This window comes from Electrophorus electricus, chromosome 20 (assembly GCF_013358815.1).
Source record: "Electrophorus electricus isolate fEleEle1 chromosome 20, fEleEle1.pri, whole genome shotgun sequence".
In the NCBI taxonomy this organism is placed as follows: domain Eukaryota; kingdom Metazoa; phylum Chordata; class Actinopteri; order Gymnotiformes; family Gymnotidae; genus Electrophorus; species Electrophorus electricus.
This window is the reverse complement of record NC_049554.1, coordinates 15,002,049-15,017,746: the sequence shown is the minus strand read 5'-3', so window position 1 is coordinate 15,017,746 and position 15,698 is coordinate 15,002,049. Positions and strand designations below refer to the sequence as shown.

General features: G+C 47.7%; 1 protein-coding gene across 1 annotated transcript in view; it reads right to left on the bottom strand.

Moving 5' to 3' along the window:
- LOC113592378 (calmodulin-binding transcription activator 1-like) overlaps window positions 1-14,167 on the bottom strand; it is a 225,766-nt gene extending 211,599 nt beyond the window's left edge. Inside the window, exons 1-2 of the mRNA XM_035520342.1 lie at window positions 14,125-14,167; window positions 9,533-9,634 (exon numbers count right to left, since the gene is read on the bottom strand). Coding sequence (XP_035376235.1) covers window positions 9,533-9,634; window positions 14,125-14,149 — 127 coding nt within the window. The 5' untranslated portion in view covers window positions 14,150-14,167. The remainder of the gene's footprint in view (window positions 1-9,532; window positions 9,635-14,124) is intronic.
- Window positions 14,168-15,698: the final 1,531 nt, after the last annotated feature.

The window sequence follows — 15,698 nt, the reverse complement described above, 5'->3', positions numbered from 1 at the left end:
CACACCAATGTTATCCTGATACACAGAACATTATCCTGACATACACTCCGTTATCCTGACACACTCCAAACTTATCCTGACACACACAACAACGTTATCCTGACACACGCTCCAACGTTATCCTGACACACGCTCCAACATTATCCTGACATACACTCCAACATTATCCTGACATACATGTTCCAGCGTTAGCCTGACACACACACCATTAGCCTGAAACACACACCAATGTTATCCTGATACACAGAACATTATCCTGACATACACTCCGTTATCCTGACACACTCCAAACTTATCCTGACACACACAACAACGTTATCCTGACACACTCTAAACTTATCCTGACACACACAACAACGTTATCCTGACACACTCCAAACTTATCTTGACACACACAACAACGTTATCCTGACACACACAACAACGTTATCCTGACACATGCTCCAACGTTAGCCTGGCACACACACCAACATTTTCCTGACATACACTCCAACGTTATCCTGACACACTCCAAACTTATCCTGACACACACACACAACGTTATCCTGACACACACACAACGTTAGCCTGACACAAACTCTAGCGTTAGCCTGACACACACACCGTTAGCCTGACACACAACATTTTGACACACACTCCAACGTTAGGTACCAGAACAAACAGAGAGCCTGAGGGAGAGAGACACATAGTGAACGCTGCATGGCTGTGTTGCTCTGAGCTCCACGGTGGGATCAGTTTGTGCTCTAACCGGGTATAAAACTGACGGACATGTAAATAATTTAGATCTCCGTAGCAACCCTCAGAGTCCATCAGCAGCTAAGGATCATGTAAGCAGGCTGTTGGCATGCTCTGGGATCTTCTGTACTCTGTAATCCTAATCTGCACCAGCATCCACAAACCAGCACACGCCACTGTTCACTGGAACCCTAAAAACACCAGAAAGAGCAAACGTCTGAAATAACTGAATACAATGCTGTATTACATGAATTAATATGTATTAATATTTATAAATTTCTATATGTATTAATATGTATTAATGTGTATATGTATTAATGTGTATGTGTATATGTATTAATGTGTTAATGTATACATGTATTAATGTGAATTAATGTGTATATGTATTAATATGTATTAATGTGTATTAATGTGTATATGTATATGTATTAATGTGTATATGTATTAATGTGTATTTGTGTATATGTATTAATGTGTATTAATGTGTATATGTATTAATATGTATTAATGTGTATATGTATTAATGTGTATATGTATTAATATGTATATGTATTAATGTGTATATGTATTAATATGTATTAATGTGTATATGTATTAATGTGAATTAATGTGTATATGTATTAATATGTATTAATGTGTATATGTATTAATGTGTATATGTATTAATGTGTATATGTATTAATATGTATTAATGTGTATTTGTGTATATGTATTAATATGTATTAATGTGTATATGTATTAATGTGAATTAATGTGTATATGTATTAATATGTATTAATGTGTATTAATGTGTATATGTATATGTATTAATGTGTATATGTATTAATGTGTATTTGTGTATATGTATTAATGTGTATTTGTGTACATGTATTAATGTGTATATGTATTAATGTGTATTTGTGTATATGTATTAATGTGTATTAATGTGTATATGTATTAATATGTATTAATGTTTAATTGTGTATATGTATTAATGTGTATTAATGTGTATATGTATTAATATGCATTAATGTGTATTTGTGTACATGTATTATGTGTATTAATATGTATATGCATTAATGTGTAATTGTGTATATGTATTAATATGTACTATAATCTAATTTCTTTCTGTTCTTCTTTGTGATTACAGTGAAAATACGTCACATTAGTGAACAGTCTGATCTAAATTAGAATCTGCATAAACAAAAGCTCAAAGGCTGAAATGTCACCTCATCAGTGTGAGACGTTTCCGTTCACCCTGGACAGTACGGCATTCGTTAACCGTGACTGCAACAGTTGCCTTGGCCAGACTGACCCAGCTCAGGAGACATGACAATACGCCCTCAAGTCGAGCTGTGCGCTCCGAGGAACTCTGAGAAACCCCAGCCATTCCACAAGTCTTCTGTCTCTTGATGATTCATGACATCCAAGAAACGTAAAGAATTCTGGATGTTACCACAAGCCCATCAGTAGGAACACCACACCAAGGGTGTCACACGGCGTGAGCAGTCTGGAGAAATACAGTATCTCTGATCATATCAGATGGGCCTTACTGTCATTTAAACAAATGGGAGCAACAGAAGTTCAAAGCAAGAATCGGCCGGAGTGCAGGGTAATTCCGGCTAGTCTCTGTACGGGACACGTGTCCTGGACGTGTCCCGTGCGCCTGCTCAGGTCTGGTGGCACGTCAGACCCAATCTGAGCGCCGGTGCTTCCTGTTGCTTCCTGTTGCTCTGCATTAAAGTGAGGAGTGACACTCAGGACAGGCATCAGGGATGAATTTCAATCACAGTGGTGCCAGCGTGTGCCAAGCATAGCCCCTCACGTGCCTGACTCAGGTTGGCACAGCACGCACGCTGAACTGGGCACCAAACGCACTGGCAGTGTCTCCGCTGGACACGTGCACGCACTCGCATACACACACCCTGGCAGGCAAATACACACACACTCACACACACAGGCACGCCCACACACACATAGAAACAAATACACAAATATATATGCACATAAAGAGAAAAAACAGAGAAACCGTAACAAGAGTTCTGGGACAACGTGTTCAGAGCAACTGACAGATTTTCAGTGTTAAAGTCCTGTGTACATCCTCACACACTCATGCAGACCCGAGGTCTCGTCCCGGTCACTTATGCACTTAACAAAAATCCTGCAAATACAGAATTGCAAGAGCTCTGGATGTTCCTGGCCCGGATGAAAAACAGATTCCTTATTTAGCAGTTGCTCTGAAGGGAAGAGCAGACGGTCCGCACATGAATACCAATCAGTGTTCAGTGCACTGTCTAAAGCCAGCCCCCACCCGCCTAACCCCACACTCGCCGCCGCATCTGGGTGGGTTTGAATAGTTCCTCTCCTTTGAAAAATAAACATCAAAACAAATCCTGGCCGAGTCCTGGTAGAGTCCTTCAGAGTCCTGGCCGAGTCCTGGTAGAGTCCTTCAGAGTCCTGGCCGAGTCCTGGTAGAGTCCTTCAGAGTCCTGGCCGAGTCCTGGTAGAGTCCTTCAGAGTCCTGGCCGAGTCCTGGTAGAGTCCTTCAGAGTCCTGGCCGAGTCCTGGTAGAGTCCTTCAGAGTCCTGGCCGAGTCCTGGTAGAGTCCTTCAGAGTCCTGGCCGAGTCCTGGTAGAGTCCTTCAGAGTCCTGGCCGAGTCTCAGCCGAGTCCAGGTTGAGTCCTGGCCACCTGCATCTCACATCAGCCTGATTCATGGAGCTATTCTATAATTTATAGAAAAGTCATGAATTCCAGACTGAATATAGAGACGTGTGGAAATGGTCGCAGGCTGACAATGTTAGATGAAGGGGAGCACTAAACGTCACCATGGTAAGGCGGGAGACGTGGCTGAGGAAACACGTGGCCACAGGGTTGGCACGCGGCTCATGGCAAACGCTGTCACGTGAGGTTCACGTGGGCAGAGACCGAGCTCTCACGTGACGATGCAAAAAGCGTCGTGGTAAAAGGTGAACAGACACCCAAATCTGCCCCCCAAAAAACCCTGAATACCTGATTAGAATAAACAATAAACTTCACATTGTATTTACTTTCATTCTTTCTCTCTAATAAACCTGTGACTTAAATACCAAAATCTATTCAGACACACTGAATAAAGACAACGGTCTTCTGTGTCTACACCTTCTGTTGCGTGCGCACCCTCCGAGGATTACTGCAGATCTGCTGTCCATAATGACTTTGCACGTGCGCCGTATGCGGGAGGCCCGTTAGCGTGGGGGAGAACGCACAGGAAGACCGTAGCTCACAGGTGCCGTGTCACGTTTTAATGAAAGACGCTGTTCTTGTACATAAAACTGTCAGTGCCAACGGACATTTTTCGTCAGCACACGTCCATTCATAAATGGCGCCTTGCGCTGTGCAGAGCTTCGCCTGTCGTGAACGCTTGTTTCAGCCTCCGTGGAACTTCGACCTTTTTTCTACTTCTTTTCTTCACAATAAAGAGTATGAGTGAAGAAAAGCTTCTGACGCCTGTGTGTGAAGAATAAGGAGAAGGTGACGTTTGAGGCTGCAGCTCACTACTCACGCTACACACTCTGCTCTCAGCAGGCGCCTGCGCAGCTCTGGGACTTCATCCCGCTTCAGAAAGTGTGAGTTCAGGGTGAAATACATTAAACATTCCTGACAAAATGGCAGACTCCCAAAAAAAGGGATCAACGCCCTCTGACCTCTGACCTCTTCAAATAGAGGCCAACCACGTCTATGGCCACTGTGGGTAGGAGATAAACGCAGAGTGGCGTGCGTCAGAGAGGACAGCGCATATCAGACTTTACCAAATGACCCGCCATAGGCCGGATTTACCGTGCACACGTTAGTGTGATGACTGCGTCGCTTTCTGATTGGCCATTTCAAAGGATAAAGACTTTCTCCCATTTGTCACATTACGGAGATGTTTCACTAAAGACTGCAATATGTCTCGCGAGAAATGTCCCAGAAAATCAAATCTTATAGTCCCTTGCCTCACAGTGAAACTTTCATTCCGAGCAGAAATTCAAAGAAATTGCAAATCAACACGCCACTGATTCCAGAGTCCAGCTGATTAATTTTTTTGTACCTGTAAAACTGTCAAACATTAATCCTTGGAAGTGAAATCCTCATGTGAGATCGCTGTCAGTTAATTATAAAACTTTCTATAATAAAGACACTGAAGAAAACGCCGGCAAAAGCAGCACTTAACACTCCCAGTTCTGATATTAAGGAGCGTCTGGGGAAATTTAGAATTTTTTCCCTATTTTTTTGCAAATAAAATGAATGTGACAGAAATAAAGGCTCATTGCGCAGTGGTTTCAGGCAGGCACCAGCAGTGGCGGGTCTCGCATGTTAATTCATCAAAGTGCTTAGAAACTTTTCCTGGTGTAATTTCACCTCCGCTAGCGTCGTAGCCACAGCAACTCGGAGATGCTCGCCAGCGAGCATGCGGCACACACGGTTCCTTCTGTATTTATTTCCTCTTCACTCTGAGCACTGAGGCCTTGATCTGGGCCCTGGAGACAGGACACGGGATTCTTCAGGACCCATGCTCGGCCAAACGTACATGCTACGCAGCTACTGCGTGCCTAGTCACGTGACACAGGAAAACTGTGTACATAAATATACAGACACATTACAGAGTCACACATGCAGTGTGTTACTGATGGAGGAGGACAGTAATACACACACACACACACACACACAGACGCATGGGTGCGATCACACACACACACACACACACACACACACACACACACACACACACACAGACGCATAGGTGCGATCACACACACACACACACACACACACACACAACTGCAGATCCTGTCATTTTTTTATCCCACTGAGCAGTTATCACATGTATGAACATATATGGTGGGAAGACACAGCAGTGAATGTAGAACATGAAACAATGATTCAGGGTCCAATGTCCTGCCTGCTGACTCAAGGTCCAGTGTCCTGAATCAGGGTCCAGTGTCCTGCTAGCTAAGTCCTGTCAGCAGTACGTGAGCGGTGATGTCTGAATTAACTCACACATCCGTGAGGAGATCACGTCTGCCTTGCTCCAGCAGAATAAATGATGTCACAGAACACGTTAGTTTATGAACACAGCTGTAAATAAACCACTACTTTGGCTTCTTTGTAGCTGTGAACAATAACGTCAACACTGAATTAGTAACGATTCACAGAGCTGGACTGTGTCACTTTAATTTAGCACCGAATTCTTTCAGTTGTAATGTACTGGGCTTTACTCCTGTCTGGACGTCAGTCAGGATCCTTCAAGGGTGTCAGTGAAAGTGCAGGTAACTGTTCCTGAACAATGAACAAAAAATCAAAATAATGAACATCTCTGTCCTCACGTCCACAGGGGCCCCGTGGAGCCCCTGGGCTGTATCACAAACACACACACACACACCACGGACATCGGCATGCCCTCGCTGTAGTGATGGGATACTCTTCTCCTTTCTTATGCCATTCCAGCTGTAGGCAGCACTCCTCCATTGTTGATCATTCCGGGCGGTAATGAACGTTGTCAGGAACACAGTAAACACTCGACCATAAAGAAGCGCACATGAAGTTAACAGACAGAAAGGAAGAAGACGGAGAGGCTCCCACCAGCATCCCAGTGGGAATTCCCACAAACATCATTCACTGAGAGTGACATCTTATTCCGAAGCCCGCCCGGACTTCCAGGCTGAGTGCTGACACTGCTCGGAACGCCGTCCTGGGCCGCTCGGCCGTGCGACTCACCTCCCTGTTCGTCACTCCAGGAACACCAGCAATCCCTGATGTCATAGTGTTCTCCACACATCACTGCCACATAGCAATCTGCCGTTTGAGTAATGAAGACCTTGTTTACAGGTGCCAGGCTGAAATGCTGAGTTTTCTTGAAATGCTGAGTTGTTTTTTGTTTTTTTTTTTGCACATGAAAGAGAAATGAATGTCACTGTGGTCTGGTGAGGGAATCTCGCTGCCCATATTAGAAGGTTTTAGCTGCACAAACGTCTTTCAGATGCACTGTAAACAGAAGATCTCATGCCACTGTAGGAGAGGAAGTGTTTGAATTAGGATGCGTTCCTCTGGAACCTTCATCAGAATGCGGCGTGCCACACAGAAAGAACTGGACCAGGGCCAGCATCGAACCTGCGATCGGCCTACGGTCTGGGCGATATCGGTGGAAGACGCACACCGCACGCTCTGTGGTGAATTAGTGGACGTTAATTGTACCAGTCTGTGAAAGGACATCTTTACCAAGGTGGACGTAGAAGCAACAGACGTATGAGACCACGTGAGCTCAAGCGAACACATGCAGATGCTGGACTCTGAACAGCACTCCGAGCTGGTGCTCTGGTGGCCGACACAGGCGGCGAGGGGGCAGAACAGTTCCTTACACAAGTCAGTCCAGACATCCAACAGCACAGGGATATGAGAGTGCACTAATACACATGGACTCAATCATGCAAATGAGGGTATGAACACAAACGGATGAAGAGCTAAGCTGTGCATACAAAATGCACTTTAGACTGCTGGAGAGCAACTTCTCCTCTCCACTCTCTCGTTCTCTCGCTTTCTCTCTCTCTCCCTCACTTGCACTGTGCTTGTATCCCGCTAAACCTCCCATCCCGTTCCGTGCTAGCGGCACGCTCCCTCCAGCTCCTGAGCTGCTTCGTCACTGTTGTAGCGTGTTGGTTCAGCATGACCGAGCACTGATGACATGTGACTGATACAGAGAGTGAAGAAGTCTCAGCTCCGCGCAGGACGCCAGCGCTCAGCTGTGCCCGCGTCTGATGCCCACCGACAGGCTTGGCAAACGAGGGGCCCACAAGCTTCCTGGGGATTCGAGCCAGCCTATTACAGAAGGTTGCAGCTGATAACCTCAGCCTCAGACGGGCGCACACACGGAGAAGCTGCCTGCCACGCGCTCGAGCTTCGAGAGGAAGAACTCGGCGAGTCACTCGCATCGCGCCGCATCGAATAAAGTGTTTGATTAGACTCCGCATCTCAATTAACGCTATCTCGCACCAATTTGGCCGATCTTTGAGGCAAAGAGTTTCCCCTTAATTGCTGTTGCATTTCTGAAAATAGCGCCATGGCTGATAAAACACTGGAGAAATGGAATATCAGGTTTGATACCAGAGAGAGTGAATGAAGGCGTGTGTAACGGTCTAACGTGGATCTCGGTAGGCGTTTGGCTAAAGGCACGTATGTAGAGGAATTTCATCTTAAAAAGTGGAAGAAAGAAAGGGTAAAAACAGACTGAGATGTGGAGTGCAGCATCTGGAACAGCTGCACGGAGTTGTCGGGGGACTTCCTCTGCTCCAGTAACAGCCACAGGAAGCTAGACCTCCTCTCCAATTAGCTGCTCCGCACTCTCCCAGACGGCCCACGGCAGAAGAACCGGGCCCCTGCGCCCGTCTGGAGGGACGGCAGCTTATTTCAGCCCTGCCAGGCGAAGGGCGGCAGCGGATTACCAGTTCATCGGCGGGTCCCGTGGCGGGTCTTAGCATGTGCGAGACAACCTGCAGGTATCATCTGCGCCTTATCTACAGCACGAACGCACACCGCACAGCAGCGCGGCCAGGAAAGGGTTAATACACCACAGCCTGCTGGTGTTTTATGCAACACACCTCTGCCAGGCATGTGTGTGCTGGTTTAGTCGCCGTGAGTGTGCTGGTGCCCAGTGGCAGGCGTGGCGTGACACACCAGCACGGAACTGCTGGGTCTGAGTATTTTTATTTTACATGTGCCACATGGACTTGGACTGGATTACTCACGGAAAACACTGATAACGAGGGGTGGGGGTGATGGACAGTCAGAGAGAAAGGGAGGGAGAGAGAGAAAGAGGGAGGGAGAGAGAGAAAGAGGGAGGAACAGAGGGAGAGAGAGAGAGAGAGAGAGGAACAGAGGGAGAGAGAGAGAGAGAGAGAGAGAGGGGGGAGGGAGAGAGAGGGAGAGAGAGAGAGGAGAGGGAGAGAGAGGGAGAGGGGGGAGAGAGAGGGAGAGAGAGAGGGAGAGAGAGAGAGAGAGAGAGAGAGAGAGAGAGGGAGAGAGAGAGAGAGAGGGGGGGGGAGAGATAGAGAGAGAGGGAGAGAGAGGGAGAGGGGGGAGAGAGAGAGAGAGAGAGAGGGAGAGAGAGAGAGAGAGAGCGAGAGAGAGAGAGAGGGAGAGAGCGAGAGAGAGAGAGAGAGAGAGAGCGAGAGAGAGAGAGGGAGAGAGCGAGAGAGAGGGAGAGAGGGCTGATGGGGCTCCTGGGTGTCTCAGTGTTGCAGCGGCACGAGCGACTGCACACGCCCACACGGCCGACGCCCAGGCGTCGCTGGATGCTGATTGGCCATGACAATGAGCTGCTGCTTCCACAAACATGCCACACATGCCAGCGCGCCGTGGCCATGCATGAATAAACATGAGCCGTAACACAGCAGAATGACAATGAGGCTCCCCCCCCCCCCCCCCAGAGAGAAGTCGCCGAGCCACAGAGAACAGAGCTCCTGCATAATCAGGGACTCCGTTTCATCGATCTGATTCTGTTAGCTAAATGCTAGACCCCAGTAAATGTATTAGACTCACATCTGTGCCACCCTGTTGCAGTTACAAACACAACCCGCCCCACCCCACTCCTTTAGTGGAACAGCCAGGACTGTTACAGCGTGACGGTACCTTCCTCACCACTGACTATGTAACACAACTGTTACAGATTGTACTAAGTGGCCTCCATATGCAAGAAAAGCTTGTGGATGTCCGAGCATGGAGATGAGCGGGTGGTGCGGGGTTTGCTGCGATAGGCTCATGTTCTGGGGAGGGATGCAAGGTGAAGAGGCCGGCTCGCTTACTGTTGGCCCCTGCGTCATCACCGACACCCTTAGGAGGGGCGTGGCTGGCGTAACCCACAGCAGCCCGGTACGTGCGATCTGGGTTACGCATTCTCTTCAGTCCTACAGGGAGCACAGCGAGGAAGGAAGAGTGAGGCACGGTTCTCCACACACACACACACACACACACACACACACACACACACACACACACACAGACACACACACACACACACACTCACACACACACACACACACACATACACACACACACACACACACACACACGCACACACGCACACACAGACACACACACACGCACACACAGGCGCACTTTACACTGGTTCGCTCTCAGGTGTGAAGAAACAAACTGAGGTTGTGGTGATATGTTCATCACTCTTGGTTCATCATGCTGAATAAAGGATTACATTTAAAACCCCATGCAGCTGGTTTAGACATGAGGGTGTGGTTTTCTAACACACCATCGCTGTGGCAGCAGATTCAAGGGCAAGAAGAAACAGGTTAGTGACATAACAGTGGCTTGAGATTTACTTCAGGCGTGAAATCAGCTTTCAAGCAGTGCTCCGTTATTCAGTGTGCCTGGTAAGCGCTCCTCCACCCGTAAGACACACTCCTCTACGCGGCCTTCCAATAACCACAAACAGGAAACAGAACAACGACTTCATCTTAATTCTACCCGAAAAAACAGAAAGCGCTGGCCGAGTTCATCTTAATTCCAGAACAGAAACAAGACGGTCAACACGGTAGCCCTGGTCGCAAATATGCAAAAGACATTCAACAAGAAAGTTACAACAGCACACTTTCTCTCTGGCTCGCCATTCCCACAGCCTACCCTGCATACTGATTTCTTGATATTTCCACATGGAGAGATTTATGCATCTTTCTGCACTGTTTTGGAACGGTTCCGGTTCCCTCGGTGGCTCTTAAAAATGGCTGAATATTCTGCTCCACTAAGTTTCTGGTTGAAAGACTCACTGCATTCACGCCAAAGGGGCTTTAATAAATTTATCGCATGGCAGATGAGGGAGACGTGATGTTACTCGCCAAAATCCACACGCAGTGAGCGAGCCCAAGGTCGCCGTGCATCGGCTCTCCGCGCGTCTTCATTACGAAATCATGCGCCGATGGAGCCTGACTGCAGCTGATACCAGCTAAGCCTGAAGGTCAGAAGGTCACTTCTGTTCCTTCAGCATCTCAATGTGACTAATTAACCTGTGACGTATCGCGCGGTCTAACAGACCTCACTCCATCATAACACATTATACATGCATGGACATTAATTATCAGATAGCAAAACGCTATTTATCACACTTTCAAGTACAAATGTCCACATTGTACCTTCTAGGTACAAAGAAATTAGTTTTTTGAATAGGTTGGAATATTCCAGAAAGTTCTCCACTGACACATGTTAAAATCATCAAAGAGTCGTGAATGATTAGCTCTCAACCAATAACATAGACCGGCAGCTCGGAGCGGCCGGCTGCTACACCTCCGTGTCTGTGTCTGTTCCCTCTCTTTCTCGCGGGCGTGACCCTTGAACAGAGATGGCCAGAATATCAACTGGACCCGCTCCACTGCTCCCACTCCTGGCCAGCTAAATCAATCCATGAAATCAATTCTTTAAAACAGGTCCCTCAGAGACAGGTAAGACAGAGAAAAGAGAAGGAATGAGAGAGAGAGAGAGAGAGAGAGAGAGAGAGAGAGAGAGAGAGAGAGAGAGAGAGAGATAACAGCCTTCTTTTAATCCATAGCAGCCTCACTAAATTCAATTAGCTGAACAAAATTGCATAGCTGATTTATCCAGCCCGTTTTGGCGTGCAGCTTGCGTTATATCCAGGAGATGAGAACCCGATAAGTTTGCTACCAGGAGCGCTTGCTGTTTATCAAGCCAAGTACTGATCAGGTTCCCCCAGGAGTTCATTTTTATACCACAGCAATTGCCTTAAGATGTTGCCCCTAGCGATGTTCGGAGGGGCGTGACTTCGACGTGCCGTGCAGGAGATATGATGCGTGTTTGTGAGGTCATGGGGCGCGCAGGTCTGAGCACGCTGCATGAGGACACGGTAACGTGCAGGAGTGTAGCGACACACGACTGCCCGCCTGGCCAGAGAGAGAGAGAGAGAGAGAGAGAGAGAGAGAGAGAGAGAGAGAGAGAGAGAGAGAGAGAGAGAGAGAGAGAGGGGTGTGGGGTGTTAGCGGGAGCTCTGTGGAGTCGCTCTGTCCATGCTACGTTCCTAAACGTCTCTAAAAGTGTCTAGGCGGGGACGGCACCGCTGTGCGAGCACGTCCTTGGGTGTAACCAGCCGTGGTCGGCGAGCGCTGATGGAGAACAGGAGAGGGGGACGAGAGCCGTGCTACAGGATCCAGGACACTAACAAGAGCCAAAGACGGACGGGCACACACGCATGGCACAGTTTCCAGCTGTAGGGGTCAAAAGAGGTCACTGCTGAGTAAAAATAGCACGGCACCCAACTGGTGTAGCACGGCACCTTACTGGGCCTTTGCTTTCTTTAGGCTACGTTATATAGGTACATTTTCCTGTGGGCACACAACAGTACTGGAAAGGTACCATTTGACAGCCTGGGTAGCAGATAAAGGTCTGCGTGTCACTGGAGTCATTGGTCATTCTTGTACAGTTTTTTTTCTTTTCACTCTCCTCTAATAGTTTCTAGCCAAGTCAGGCTTCAGCTCACTTGGGCAGGCTCTCCACACTCTCCCCGAGCCTCGAGCCTTTCCAATAAAACTCGCACAGAGTAAACATCCTGAGGGCAGAGAAGTAAACAAATATGGCTCTTTCTTCCTGACTCTCCAGTATGCCACTACACGCAAGACAAACACAACATACGAATTGGACAAATCTACAGTCTGGAAGACACGAGACAAATCTTCACTTTGACAGAATTAGACGCTGAGTTGTCGTTCTGCATTCCAGATGGAAGGTTCATTTTAACAGCTCAATATCGCCCCCTGGTGGGCTCCTAAAAGCCAACCCGTCTGAATGTAGCACCTACTAAACGTTGACCAAACGAAGCTGGCGTTGAATCCGCGCGCGTCCACGTCGTGCTACATTTGACGCGCGCATTCCTACTCGTCTCGAGCACACCCAGCTACTCCAGTCTCGTGCTGAGAGAGTTCCACGCTAGAGGAATGTGCCGCTTTGTTCACGTGAATTAAAACGCGCTTCTGTGTTCAATCAGTGACGCTAGAAGTTGCCTCTTATTTCAGTCCACGAGCAGGTCATTTTAAATTTTCTTTGTCTCCATCTCGTGGTCATTTCAATCAAATGCCATTAGTCACATTTCCCCCAGTTCTGATTAGGACTTTCTCCTCACGTGCATACAGAAATAGCTCTAGCCCAGGTCCTACAGCTATTTATATACAGTCATATTTGGTAACCATAATGTTTAAATGATTACATCAGAGCGATACACAAACATAATACGTTTCCATAGTTATTAGCAACCGTGAACAACGAGGCAAAGACAGAATTGTTTGAAATATTCAGAATGTCCTACTATTCTAACACAACCGTATCCTACATGCGCTATATGCACACACTGAATTACACAAATATGTGTTGTAAGGCTTGAATAACAAGATGAGTTGTATCCCACTTTAAAACTATCTTTAAAATCCTTCATTAGACGTGTTAATTAGAGTCAGTCGTGTTCATTTCTTCATTCTGTTTCTATGCCCGTTCATTTCTCCATTTACATCAGTGATTGCCCAGTAACGTTCGTATGAGATAAACATACCTTTCATTTTGTGCCTTCGTCAAATTCCACTTTAATTTTCGGACGTCCACACAAATCCCCGAACTGCGCGCGTGCACACTGTTTTATCTTAATGTAGGAAAGGAATCTCGAGCGCCAAACTGCTGATAGTTTCAGAATTTATCGGCGCAACATTCATAAATCTACAGAAAACACACACAAGACAGCTGTTCAGTCTCAGCTTTGGGGTATATCAACCCCGTCTGCGAACATCCCCGTAAATCTGCATCTATCGCGTCGGACTTTAAAGCGTCGCACGAGCCAGCGGATCTGCAGGAAGAGTTGCGCGCGTGTGACTTTCCGACGGCGTCCGCGCTGCTGTCAGCGCGGGGATGTGAAGGAATCCCAGTCCCCATCAGGAGCGAGGTGACTGCGTTCACACACACACACACGCACGCACGCACGCACGCACGCACACACGCACGCACGCACACTAGCCCAGCTCAGGTCAGAAACCTCCCCGTCACTCTAGCGTGCAGCTCGGAGGAAGCGCTGGGAATCAGCACGACGGCGCGCGGAGCTGCTCAGGAAACGGAGGAGCGTCGCACTCTCGACTCGCCAACTGCTTCCCCGTTATATCGGTGCGTGCTTTTAATAGCGCGCTCAGAGATGGCTAGCTGGCCGCTGTGAGTGGCTCGCGGTACGTAATCTCATCACCGCTCCAGCGCTCGCGATTCCGTGGAGAAAATTCTAAAGGACGCGAAAACGCCGCTGCCTCCGTGTGCCTCGCGCTCCGGCCTCCTTATATTTACGCCTTCAATCTAATAAACTGTGATGCAGCCAAAAATGAAAAAAACAATCCTGTTATTTCTCTCTTACCTTCCGGCTTGTTTTCGGCAGCCATTTCCCCTCCGCGCGCCACATCCTCCTCCTCCTCCTCGCGACCGGGGGGTACCACGCGCGTTCACGGCGAGGACAGCTCAAGGAGGGGGTGAGAGGTAGAAGGCGAGCCCAACGAATGCACGCCTGTGATTGGTTAAAAAGTGCAATAAATGACAATGGTGATCAGCGAGCCCTCGTGAATTCTCGAGATGTGCGTCCCTTTTTAATGCCCCATCGCGTCACTGGACGTTTTTATTTAGATCCAGTTCAGCACCACGCGATGGTTTTATGTGATCCAGCTCTGACATTAGGGAGTGCGGCGGGTCTGAAAGCTTTGGGCTCGTGTGTCCTCCATCTCGTCCTCAGAACAATACGGCGCTTAAAACGACGAGCTCGTCTGGTTTGAGAGGCTACACGCAGCGCGGAGTTACATATGCAAAGCTACACACTGTTCTGAGAGCAGCCATGATACGCAACCTTACACATTGTTTCTTACTTTTTTCCAAAAAAAATGTAACTTAAAAGAAATCCATCGTGACTTTAACAAATGAGTGTGATATAAGTTAGTAACGCCAGCCTGGTTCTTTAGTTATGCATAAAGTCCCCAGCACGTATGGTCCAGATTCTATGAAACGAAAGAAGACAAAACGGACACAACCCCCGCCATGCTTCACCAAGGTTACGGAGCAGCACGAGGCCGAGACCAGTCGAGGACTGGAGCACGCTCGGGCCGTGCATAGCGTGCACGCTCGTGCATGCGTTATTGAGCGCTGTTCTCCGCTGGGTGCTGAAGGAGTGGTGGTGCTGAAGAGACAGCTCCACGCGCGAGCGAAGACGCGAGCCCGCCCGCTACTTCGCTCACGTGCTAGCGCGGTTTCAGGCGAACCGCACCACTTTAGCGAGTCCTACAGCGCGCTGGCATGTGTAGTGTTTCATGCTGGGGAAACGTCAGCCTGAACGCGACGGCAAATGCAGTCGTTCCTTCGGTGGGAAGGTGGTTATACGAACGGGGCTGCAGATCTCAAGCGCCAGGCCCACAACGGCCGTGGCGAATGCTGGAACAAGTTGCTACTGTATTATTCTTTACAATATTGCACAAAATCCAAACAGGAATCTCTAACAGCATTTATTTTAGGCTTTGATTTTATAATATAATAATTTTATAATAAATCTTTCTGATTCAGTAGAATAGATCGTCTAGTGAATCCATTGTGAGTGCGTAGGGTTATTGATATGTGACCATAAAACATGAAGATAAAGACTGTAACGTCGTCAGAGGAAGCTGCATTTTAAGCTGTACATTGTATTAAAAAAAGTTTCAGATAGTTTAGAAAACGAGCAATAATTAATATGATTCATGTGCCAGAGTCTCCCACGCCGCAAACGTAATAGGCTAGCGGTGTCCATTTAATTTTCTTGCAAAAGGAATTAGTGTAGTCCAGATAAAGTGGAAGTCGATCAGTTGGAAACGTCTGTCAAGGCGAACCGCTCATAATTCACAAGGTCTATCAAAGCGGTCCTAACTGGCCGAACGAAAGCATTTCAGAACAAACAACTATCGAGGTCTACTC